General features: G+C 38.1%; 1 protein-coding gene across 1 annotated transcript; it reads left to right on the plus strand.

The window, feature by feature from the left end:
* mpzl3 (myelin protein zero-like 3) lies at positions 1-10438 on the plus strand. Its single transcript, XM_026373548.1, has 6 exons — positions 1-233; positions 2232-2398; positions 5836-6049; positions 7058-7214; positions 8568-8637; positions 8854-10438. The coding sequence occupies exons 1-6, from the start codon at positions 164-166 to the stop codon at positions 8932-8934; spliced, it is 759 nt and encodes a 252-aa protein (XP_026229333.1). The 5' UTR covers positions 1-163; the 3' UTR covers positions 8935-10438.
* The last annotated feature ends 2250 nt before the right edge of the window (positions 10439-12688 follow it).

A 12688-nucleotide genomic window follows, 5' to 3' on the forward strand; every position in this document is an offset into this window, starting at 1 on the left:
GTGCACCTGTTAGTCAGGTACCTCCTCACTCAGCAAGCGATACTCACCTGAATCATGGGCGGATTTTTTTCTACAAACTCTAACGTAACTTGACCTTATTATTATTATTATTATTCATTTTTTTTTAATCGTCCCACAGCTCAACTCGTTTCCACAAACTAAGATGCGTCGCCTGCGCCGTGGGAACAGCGCTCTGAACGCCGTTCTGCTGCTGTATTTGCTCGTTTGTGTCGGTGAGTAAACGGGACGGAGCTCGGCTCTCGTGTTTCAACACGGGTTTCAGCCACAGAGAGGGGAAAAAAGAAAACGACTCGTTTCATGTTTGTTTTAGTTTAGCAGGGGGCTGCCACTGCCTTCAGCTGTTCCTCGAGAAGAAAGTCTCAGTTTGAATAGTTTAAAACGCGCTTTTTTATTTTTTATTTCTTATTTCTAAGCCCAGACAAACAGAGCCCTGTTGTGTAACATGATGAGTCTGACTGTTGGGCTTTAAATGCCTGTCAAAGACTGGGCTGAGATCTACATGTTTTTTTTTATTTTATTTTGTCTTCAAATGGACCCATCCAGCTAACACAAATCTCTAATGGAAATATGTAACAACAACACAACATGGTCTTAAATGATGACATTTGTGGGAATAAGTCAAACAGCCCTCTGAAGGCAGCTGTAGTCCAGGAACAGGCCCTGATAATCCCAGGCCTGTGTAAGAAGCCAGTCCTCTGAGGGATTTGGACAAGTGGTATGCAGTAAGTTAAGAGCGCTGTCTTTTTGCCAAGGATATTACAAACATGGCTCTGAACTGTGGGCAGTTGTTTGCCTCTCTCTGGAAGCATCTGACCTTTTATTGAAGGGGGGGGGGGAGAGAAAAGAGAGGGACACATACGGTTAACTGAACGGAGCTCGGTGCAACCTGCAAACGTAGGAGCAGCTTCACATTATTAGGATTTGTCTTCAGTAAACACTTGGGTTTTGTCTTAAAAGTGTCTGCCAGGAAGTCGAACACATGCTCTTTTTTTTCCCCTGTCACACCAGGGCAGCCAGAAAACACAATACCATGCTCTCTTCTTCCTGATTTTTTTTTGTTTTTTAAATCTATTTTTTCCCAATTAAATCTGGAGGCAGGTTGTTGATCAGAAGAACAGGTGTAAACATGACCACTGGTGAACTGCCGACTTTTCCTGTCTCGCCACTATCTCTTGATTGTCATGTGTCTTCAGCTTAAAGAGTGATTCATGCCTCTGCTTGTTTTCCACTCACCAGACTAAAACTTTGTTTGTACTGTAGACATGCTCACCTCTGGGTCTTTGTAGATGATCCTGTGATATTTCTTACACCCTATTTTTTTTTTTAAATTATCTTGGATCTTATCATGGATAATATGAGTGCCTGTAGTGTTGGTCTAAAATCACATGGTCGCTGATCGCTGGCCTTATTTTGCTCTCATTTAGTCTGTAGAGGAACATTTGCTGATAGGATCTAGGAGGTTCATGCCTTGTTAATTTTGAGTAAAATGTCTTGACGACTATTTGATTGCTGTGAAATATGTTAGATTAGAGCATTATTCATTTTAACTTTGAATTCAGTTAGTTTTAATAGCGTGGTTAATGATGTACACCTATGAAGAGAACATTAATTTAATCTTTAGATGATTTGGTGCTGAAATGATCTAAACTCAAATGGTTTCTTAGCTAAACATTTAAACATCTTCTGTAAAATAAGCTGTAAGTCTTAAGGTCTTCTTCATAGACACAATCTAACAAGCTCTTATGCATCCAGTATTGCTGTGGACGCTCTCTCACTGCCCTTGGCATTCTGAACGAAGTGATAACAATGGAGAAACGTATAGAGAGAGACACAGGGACATCGTTTTATCTGCAGTTGACAGGCAGATGTGTCACAAGTCTGTCAACACAGCAAGAGAAGCGTGTGAGAAACATGTATTAAATGTCACTCAGTTCACTCTTTGCTGTGCCGGCTCTTTCATGTCACTATAGCGTGGACACATTTGTAGATGCTATCTTTTTTTTTTTTTATTTGCTGTTTTTCCTAAAGTACATGTTTAAAGTGTCACTCACAATATATCCTCCTTTCTGTCTGTTTCCGCTCCGCTTTGTCTTCTCGTTCTATTCCAACACCTCAACCTGTGAATCTGCTCCCCTCACATTTTGTTTTCTGCTTTCTTGTGACACTCTCTTGCTTTTTCTACTTCTTTTTTTCCATCATTTTATCTCCAGCTCCTTCTTTCGTGTTCTCCATCAAGGTGAATACTCCAGCAGAGCTGCATGCATCGAAAGGAGGTACCGTCACGTTATCCTGCACTTTCACTTCAACGAGTAGGCCGACAAGTAAGATGACTGTCGACTGGTCATATACGCCCCAGAGTGGAGGGCCATCACAGACTGTGAGTATATATTTATCTTAATTACTGTGAGGACAAAACTGGAGTACGAACATTGTTACAATCGTTCCTAAATCATTGCAGTCCATTTAAATTGTAAATTGTAAAAGACATTTACTGTGTAGGAGCATTTGCGCAAAATCCCTGCTTTGATTTGTTCTTCGATCTATTCACTTTCACTGAAACTAAAAGTATAAGAGAACAAAGAAAAGGTCGGAGTCGGTGCTATAACTAATAACAATAAGGAAGGAATTCAGTTGTTTGCATTTAATTTTTAAGACCTGACACTGACTGTGTTCATTGCAAAAGTGTTCAAGTTCCTTTGCTTACTCTGCATGGACGTGACTTATTTGCATTATTCAAATTCTTGACTCATGATTTCTGAAGCTACAGTGGCGAGAAAAAGTATGTGAGCCCTTTGGGATTACGTGGAGTTTTGCATGAATCGGTCATAAAATGTGCTCTGATCTTCAACTAAGTCACAACAATAGAAAAACACAATCTGCTTAAAATAATACTACACAAACATTATATGTTTTCATGTTTTTATTTAACATAACATGTAATAATTTTTCCGACCGATTCATGTAAAACTCCACGTAATCCCAAAGGGTTCACATACTTTTTCCTGCAACTGTATATGCATAAATTGTACTGTTTGTACCACTAAGTTTGATTCATTAGCATCATAGTAGTAGTCATCCGCTAAGTTTTTAGTCAGTCATCCTCCAGCCTTGCTTTTGTGTCTATTTGAGACTTCCTCAGGAAACCCCGGCTGGTCAGCAACCTTAACATCTCTTCCTCTGTGATGGGATTGTGGTCTTGTTTGAAATGTGTCCAGATGTATCCATCTCCACCTTTAGCTGCACTAAACCCTCTATCTCCTCACACTTTATCCCCTGGGTTCAGTTTCAGTGACCAGTCCACTCAAAAACCACCGCATAATTTAAGCAGTTCCATTTGGACTTGAAGATAGACATGGCGTGTGGTTATATGTAATTGCATCAGAAGCATAGTAATCCATAGTATGGTAGCTGCAACCCTATATCCTATAATTTCCTATAGGAGCACTCAGAGTTAAGTGTAAGCTAATGTTTTGTGGCTACACTGACATGGCGGTTTGCTGGTTTATTTGTTAAAATGTAGTTGTCTGGTCTCCAAGTGTGTAGGCGAGGAGAAGAAGGACTAGGTGCATATTGTCAACATGGTGTGTGTGTGACTATTAGTCAACACATAGGTATTAATAAGATGTAAGTGCAGGTTGGGGAAAAAAAAAAGGTGTGTCAACTGCTTTGCAAAGAAAAGCCACACCAGTGCCAGCGTTTCCTTAAACCCAGACCAGCTAGTTTGTTTTATCCCACATAAATACAGAGTGGCACTTTCTTGATACGACCTATCGATGGAACCAAGTCTGGAAGTTTCTAATTTCAGCTTCTGAGCTTTCATTTACTTTCCATCCAATTTCATTAACAGTTTTGGCCGGTTTATTGGCTTGTGTGTCCCGCTCGTATATCACACTGGGAAAGGCCATGAATAAGCATGTGAAAAGCTCCATCAGAAAATATAATTTTGCTGCCAAAGCTTTAGTGTCAATCTGAAATGCTGCACTGCCTCAGTGCCTTGCATAATTACCCCAGTCGTGACGACAATTAATTTTGTAGATTGGAGAGAGGCTGGATGTTCAATCACATATCAGTGGACGCTGATGATAATTGGAGGATTTGGCAGTTGAATTCTGCTGAATAATGCTAAAAATAAATGTGTTATGATGATCTAAAACTTTAGTTGGTCACTATTAGGTTTGCCAAGTCAGTGAAACCTTTTGTCTAAAATGAGATTTGCAGTATAGGTGGCCCCGGATGAAAACAATCCAATATCCTTGGCTGTGTTGCAGCAAAATTCTCCTAAGTTTAAAAGGACTGTTGGATCGTTTGTTTCTAGACTGAGCAGACTTTTTTCTGTAGTCACTGAGTTCAAGCTGCTCTCATGTAGGCTCGTTTCTGCCAGTTCCTCAAATAATAAGTGAATAACAGTACAGAGAGATGACCAGGTTTATCAGACTGTCAGGAAAATGCAGCTGATAGACACAGTTGTAAAACCATTAAGTTTTATCAGTGTCTTAATCATAAAGTGATTCTGTTTGGGTTTATTTATTTAGTTGTAGGATGGTCATAAACGGTTATATATGTTGACATTGTCTCGAGTGTGCAAATGTTTGGGCAGTAAATGTACTGTGATCACACCAGGCGTACGTTTTTGCATCATTAAGTATGGAGTTCATTTTACGTTGGTTACTAATCTGTTGATTCATAGTGGTGGAAAATAAAACCACGTGGTCTGTGATGGTGTCTTGTATTAATATTTGCTCTTCATGTGCTGCCCATGATTGTGATTTTTGCATAAGATCCAGAATCATCTACTAATTGGATAGTTAGAGATGTGGAAGGTTTTATTCTACTGTAAACTGATTGTAAGGTTCATTTACATACGTAGTATGCTTTCTCTTCTGCTCTTCTTTGAGTACTGATGAAGGCCATGCAGCACTGATCTTATCCTGCAAATAATCATAAGTGCCTCCTGAAATCCTCATGTTTCTCATCTTTCTCTACCAGATCCACACAAGATGTAGTTGGGAAGAGTAATGTCCACCCATTGATATCACATGACTACTTACTAATTCTATTCCCTTATCTTAATGTAAGAGTTTCTTTTCTGGTTTAGACTAAAGTTTTGCCCTTTTTAACCGTTCAAGTTTGTTTGAAAGACTTTATTTTCCACTGAAAACTATTAGCTATAATTTAATCATTTCATTTTTTCGTTTGAAAAGTTTTCTATGTAAATCTCTAGTCCTTGGTGACTAATCTCATAGAACTTCTTCTATGATCAACCCTCCACTCTTTGTTTACTCTGTGAAATTACATACACTAGTATTTTCATGTTCCCCCATCTCCACCCACACAAACAACATACTCCGGATGTTGTGTTTTGGAGAGGTCTAGGTCAGCTTGATGTGAATGTAATTAAAGGGATACAGTACAGTTTGTTGTCAAGAAACAGACTGAAATTCAGTGTTTGTGAAACACATACAGAAAATGTCTTTATCTGCAAAATTTCACACACTTCTTTGCTTGTTGCTCAATCAGGTCTAAACTTGTATTTCTTATACTGAACACAGAGCCCTCTTCACTCTGCTGTTGACTGTATTGCCAAAAGAAAATGTCCCACCATCTGTCCCACCACCTGCTGCTCTAGACATTTGCTTTAGGCAGAAAAATGCTTAAGATTTAGGAACTATATGCTCTTTAAACAGGCAACTGATTAATAATTGGTCATTTTTGTAGAAGTCAATCTTCTTGTGAGGTTACTATACTTATCTGACAAAAGACAGTTGATCTGTTTTATAATTGAATATTTTTTTACTCTTCCTCTTCTCCCTCCAGTTTTTCCACTTCTCCTCCAAGGCGTTCCTTCCATCTGTAGGTCAGTTCCTGAATCGCATCCAGTGGCAGGGAAGCCCATCACGTGGGGACGCCTCGATCTCTCTGATCAACGCCACTTTGAATGATAATGGGACCTATACATGCTCCGTCAGAAACCCTCCTGATGTCCATGGGTCGCCAAATTCACACACTGTCCTTACTGTCACACCAAAGAGTAAGATGGCACAGTCTTAAAATCATGACCAAGCAAGCTTCTAATCTTCTTGTTTCACTATGCACAGTACTCATTTTTGACCTGTGCATATATTATATTATCTTATATACATGTAAAATAGTGAAAAAAGTCAAGCTGGACTTCTTTAGATGCATTTTTTTATGTAAAATAATATTTAACTTCTAAAACATGTAAAGTTTTATATTTGTAATGAGTTCAGCTCAGATTTCCTCTCAATTATATACTGTTATATGCAGAGATATCTAGATCCTTAGTGGTTGTGTAAGTCTGCCGTATGCTGACTCATACAGTACGTATTTGCGTCATTATGCTGTGAGAAGCCTGTAGATGTTTAGAGACGATGGAGAGTAACTAATCAGATTGGCGTTACATAGGTCAATGTTCCTGGCCTAAATTAGTAGGTATACAAATAATCAGTGTAAGTTAGAAGAGGATAGAGGTTCTCGTAGTACTTAAACTGCAGACTGAGTTAGACGAGCCTGAACTCTTGGGTCTGGGTGGAAACTGCTGTATGTAACTGGAGGCACTGGCTGGTTAGCTTAGCGTAAATACTCAAAGCGCTTAGAAACATTTAGCTTGCCTCTGGTGCAAGGTGATAAAATCCACCCACCAGCATCTCTAAATCTCACGCACTGACATGTTATATCTTGTTTATTTCCTGGCTGAGGGCATGTGCCAGACAAGCAGAGACAGCTCCTGGCAGTTTTTGGGCTCTGCCAAGAAATGGGGACATAATATGCACGTAACCCAACGTATAACGATGACACGTCTGTACACTTGTTAAACATGATAATGCTTTATGTTAAACTAAACTACCTGGCTGCTGGCTCCAGCTATACAGTATATTGAACCTCCAGTATGAGCTTAAATGGTCAGAAAGGAAAGAAATAGTTGACTGCTTACAAACAGTGTGACACATGTACTGTGGAACTGACTGATATGTGTGGTTAATGTTTGTGTAATGACTTCACATCTGTCTTTCTCTAGAGCTCAGCATTCGCTTCTCGGACGTTGCGGTGCTCCTTGGGTTCATCGTCCTCCCCTCCGCTCTCATCACCCTCATTCTGATTGGACGGATGCTCTGTCCCAAGAAACAGCACAACCAATCAAAGTCTCACAGATCGCCCATAGAGGTCACTGAGGGGTGAGTAGATTTAGCCAGCTGCTGCTGAGGGTGTTTGGTGGGGGGAGGTTATTGGTAGTCATTACAGGCTTTCGTAATTTACAGTAGATGAGATTCTGGAAAGCTGGTTTGATAAAGGTTAAACAAAAACGTATGTTTGCGATTGTATAATTTACATGGACAGGATAGAATAGTTCACTTAGGCCTATTATATATTTTTTTGATACACTGTGGAAATAGAAGTGTACCCTATCTTGATACACGATAAGTACAAAGCTATTAAAGTGATTTTCAAAAAGTATAATTTTGCGATATCTCTGATGTGAAGATGCACAACGCATTTATCTACCCTAGCACAACAACAACACAAGCTTGTTGTCTGAGAGCAGGAACAGTGTTACAGCATCCAATAACAATTTAAAAGCGGCTGAATGAAGGAGAGATGCGTACCGAGTGATGCTGCCTAGTTTTTAAATCAAAGTTTGCCTAAAGTCGCACAACACAAAAGTGGCTCATAGAAATTTAAATAAGGCAGTTTCTACCACAGATTTCTTTTATTCAGATATTTCACTCTGCATATCAGCTGCGTCTCTCTCTCTCTCTCTCTACTCTTTTCTTTTCTTTCTCCTCCTGCACTGCAATATGAACAATGCAAAAATAGACATCAGAAAGCAGCGTGTTCTGTCAAGATACAGTTAATATCTGTGAGCCGTGCTTTCAAAATAAGTCTGAGATGGAGGAGAAATCAGATTGCATGTATATGTGGATTTCCAGTAACCAGTTTTTAAATTGCATGTAAACTCCATTCTCTGTATATGCCCACTAATAAGTGCTGCCCGTGACCTGTGATAATAAAAATGAAATATAATATAATTTTTAATCCATATCACACTTATTAAAACGCGTATGAGAAAAAGATTTTCTAACATTTTGAAGCACTCTATTCAAACTGCATCATTACAAATCTTGTTTCCTTCTATTGTTCTCTTTACTTGGCATTTCTACAGTGAGATGACCCAGAAAACTTTATTCAGGGTCATCAAGGTGTCTTATTAAAGCAGGAAAAAAACATATTTTTGAAAGACTAGTGAAGTTTAAAAGACTAGATTATTAGACAAATACCAGTCATACTGGAGCCTTATTTACATAGATAAAAAAAACAAAAAAACAAGATACAATGGGTAATTTTGAAAAAGGTGTTGATATGTAGGAACAACATCTGGCTGATAATCATAAGAAATCATTAAACTGAATCAGGCATTTTTGGCGTAAATAAGGGATTTATGTTGATAATAAAGATCCTTAGCTTAATACAATTGTTGAATAAATGTTCTTGACATTACTGACCGTTATTCTTGTCCTTCTTTTTGTCAGAGAAGAGTACGGCATCCACCAACCGGATGGCAAAGTAAAGAAGGCCACATGCTGTAACCTATATCTGATGGTAAAGTACAGAATATTTAATTATAGCACAATGTCTTCCATCCCATAAATATCTTAATGAGACTTGTCTGCCAGATTCTTTTCACTTGTTTAATTTTACATGCCCTCTATGGCTGGCAACAAGACTTAAGGGTTTATAAAATATTGATTTTTCCAGTTGTTTCTGGGTCTGTAAAAAAGTGTGTGTGTGTGTGTTGTGTCTTTTCTGTCTGTGCAGGACTCTGACGATGAATATGAGTATTACAACCAAAAAAAGAGGCCTTCCACAGATGAGGGCTATGCTGAGTCTCGGTGTTAGAGAACCCTGGTGGTGGGCAGGTGGAACTGCAACCTCCGCACAATGTGGTGCCTTTACAACAGGAGATACTGAATGGAGATCAATACTGGAGTAGTGTCATTTTCTTTTTTTTTTTGCCACAGTGATTCTTTCTACAGTACTGATGTCCTTATATTTCTGTCACAGTACCTCATTGTTGGCAACAGATTCTTCTTCTTGATAAACAGCTTTTCAGATTTTACACTGCAAAGAAATTGGGGCCATGGTGTACATCGTACTCGAGGTTCAACTGAGGGTCATATAAAACCTCAGTAGTCCGACTAAGCTAATTTGAGGCAAAGTTAAAATGTTATGAAGACAATTTCTGCTCGTTTTGTAGTTCTTGGTCAGCAGCAGCGTAGGACTGCAGCTTTTTCTAATCCTGGCTCCTGGTAGTTGGAGAATTTTCCCATTTTGTCATTTTGAGACACAAAGAAGTTGCTTCGACTGTGTGTTTGGCTTATGACAGCGCATGTGTGTGTGTGCCTTTTAAGAATCGATCAGCCTTCCTGCTGTCATCCAGGCGCCTTCGGTTTGCTAAGTAACACGCTGTTTGTGTTTATCCAGGCTGTTTTCAACAATGCGGGAAATTGTTCCACAGTTTACCACCTCAGTGTTCTTGAAAGAACCAGGTTATAGCGCAGGTGAAAATGGACATACATGCAGCTTTTGCAGGGAGACAGTAAAAAGTAGGTATAGGCAATTCTCAGAAAACATATATAACTACTAAAAGGCCATTAAAATAGTAACATTAATATGACTTTTACCTGAACCTTGGAGTGTAATGTTGTGCAGAACGAGAGCTGTATATCTTGGCCCTATTTCCTTGCAGTGTATTTGCATTCCTGATGATATTTGAAACGCTGTGTTCAATGACAAGAGGCATCTGTAGCGACCAAGACTTAGTAGATATAGTAGATAACAACAAAAAAAAAAAAAAATCCAAACTATTTCTTCATTTCTAAACTTGAGCTTGTGGGCGTATTGGAAATGTGTTTATTCCATCTGTACAGGTAAAAAGCTGGTATCATTCAGTACCAACAGACATTTGCATGCAAATACACAGATGAGCACTATATTTTTATATTTTGCGGTGATTTGAAGGAGATAAATATTTGTTGTCTAATTTATTCCTAATGTCTGAGCAGCTGTATGAAATCTGTCTCTGTATTATGTCGAGTATAGAATATTTCTGTTAAGGTTTTATTATAGGAGAGAAAATGGCTAAATCTGGAATATTATGTGTGACTACTCACTACTATTTATACACATGTGTATATATATAAGATTTGAGTTCTCTGTATATTACTGTACTATGTCAGAAGCAAATGTGTGTGCCATCTCATTTCTCAGTAAACTTTGTGCATGTCTGGATGTGGTTATTCCATGTAATATAACAGGACTGAGTTGTGGTTTTGGATGCACAGCTTGCTGGTGTTAAATTTTTTAGCAACATTTTTGCCTAAATAAATAGTTTATGAGCAGATTCATTTGACTTTTGTGAGAGGATCAACATGACTTTTTAAAAATGAAATGGATACTTCCATCAAGTTAATAGAACGAATGCGATCATTTCAATTGATGCGTCTTTGTTAGCATGAGAAAAGAGAGAACATTTGTTTTTGTTGGCCACCATTTTCCAGTCTGCTCTTTTTGTTTGGTCTGTTGCACTATTCATGAATAGGTCTCCTCAACTATTCATGAATGTTCTTGAATATTCCTTAAAAACTCTAAGGACAGCGTGTTATCTCTGAGCTTTACTCACAAATTGTGGCAGCGTCTGTCTTATCTGCATAGTCGTGGGACTTGAAAGTCATGAGAAGACCTAATAAAAAGTCACCAATTGAAATACCCAGAAAATGATAAGTCCTCATTCTGTCTCATTTCTTTTCTAGTTCTCATTTAGCTCTAACATGCCCTCTAGGTTTTAATAATTTACGCAGTGCTATGGCGAAACAATTATCATTCCTGCTTCATCTGAACTACCATGGCAACAGCTTACTCATGACAGGTATGAAGAAGAATTTTAAAATTAACTCAAGAAAGAAAATCTCTTATTTAGATTTTCTAATCTCTAGTTTTAGTTCTAGTTAGAATTATCATCCCGATGTAGATCTGCTTTTTCAGATTTTATTATTGGCTAAATGTTGTCCAGCAGAGATCACTGAACATGGAACCAGATATAAAACCACCACAGGATGTTTGTGTTTAGTGATTAGTGATGTCAACGTATGTGATCGTACCTTGGTAAGTAGGTTTGATTTTCATCCTACATGTGATTGAGGAGTGTGTGAACAATAAGTGATTTTATAATTTATTTGCAAATAATATTGTATTGTTGTATTATTAGGGGCCAACTAGCTAAGTGATTGCATGCATGAGCAAAAAAGAAGAAAGAATGCTAAATCAAAGAACTATGCATCTGGAAATGTGTGTGTGTGTGTGAAATCTTTTTTTCAAATCTGCAGAAGGAAAGCCAATATTTCTAGAAGGATAATGCACTGACTTTTCTTCTTAGCCTCAGGTTGAGTTTCAGTTAAATGTATTAAGTCTAGAGTGAATGTAGACATGACAGGAAGTCAAATACTTCATACTCTATTGCCCATAGGTTTCTTCTTTCTCCAAAACATTCAACGCTGTAGTAAGAAAAGGAGACTGTTGATTTAGAGAACTGGCGTTTTTAGAGACTTTTGCCAACATTGCACGTAAAGCATCTGTTGGACTAATTTCACTAAATGTAAAGTTTGAGAATAACAATTTGACAAATAAGATGAATATCTTGAATTAAGATTGCGAGAAATTCTATACTGCAGGTTTTTACATAATTTAATGCTGTTCTGGTTGTGGCTAGAGTTTGTGTGCACCCACAGTTCCCCTGAGAATTGAAATGCTGCAAAACTTTTGAATGCTTTGAAACCGAATCTGATGGAGGTATGGGGATTAAGAATTTGACGTACGGACTGTAGAAGACACTTGAGGCCATCCCCCGCCAACCCCTCCCCAGTTGCTATAGTCTAGGTGATTCATTGCAGGCGTAACACCTCATGGATATGTTTTTAAATAAGGAGTGACCTTAAATAGTGGTGGAAAGTAATTGTATGCATTTACTTTAATCAGATCTGTCAACGTCTCTCATCTCTACAAACAGAAATAGTTATTAAATGATCTATTTTAAAGATGTCAAAGAAAGAGAAGTTATGTGTTTATTCAGTGCCAAGAAAAAGTATGTGAACCTTTTAGATTTTTATGGTTTACTGCAATAATTTCTCATAAAATGTGATTTTCTTGCTGCCTAAAATAATAACACTAAAACATTGCTAATTCAGATCTTTCATGTCTTTATTGACAACAGCCACCTTTATAAAAAACAACTGGTTAGTGTGATTAACATGTTTTTACCTCAATAACCTTGATAAATTATACTTAGATTGCATGTGAATCTCATTATCTTTCACAGTTAGTGACCTTTCACAGTGCAAACGAGGCGCTCCATCTCAGACTGCGCTGTTGATGTACAGAATAGATTATGTACTGGTCAAGATTGATTTACGTGTAAAAATAGGATTGTCTCATGTACAAACGCCCATTTTATCTTTAATTAAGTAAAGATTAAGCTTTTGAACCACAGTGACAATATAAAACCGGGCTCCCCCTTGCCTCTTTTTTCTATAAGGTATACTTTGCCATCTCAAATGAGGTGCAGTTACCTGATATGCAGCACATAGAGCTGCTACAG

This window comes from Anabas testudineus, chromosome 13, assembly GCF_900324465.2.
Source record: "Anabas testudineus chromosome 13, fAnaTes1.2, whole genome shotgun sequence".
Lineage (NCBI taxonomy): Eukaryota > Metazoa > Chordata > Actinopteri > Anabantiformes > Anabantidae > Anabas > Anabas testudineus.

What these genes read in the sequence shown, in the direction of transcription:
- mpzl3 (XM_026373548.1), top strand. Translation starts at nt 164, where the DNA reads ATGCGTCGCCTGCGCCGTGGGAACAGCGCTCTGAACGCCGTTCTGCTG. An exon ending in GTATTTGCTCGTTTGTGTCG is followed by an intron (nt 234 to 2,231) that starts GTGAGTAAACGG and finishes TTTTATCTCCAG; the next exon opens with CTCCTTCTTTCGTGTTCTCC. An exon ending in GTGGAGGGCCATCACAGACT is followed by an intron (nt 2,399 to 5,835) that starts GTGAGTATATAT and finishes TTCTCCCTCCAG; the next exon opens with TTTTTCCACTTCTCCTCCAA.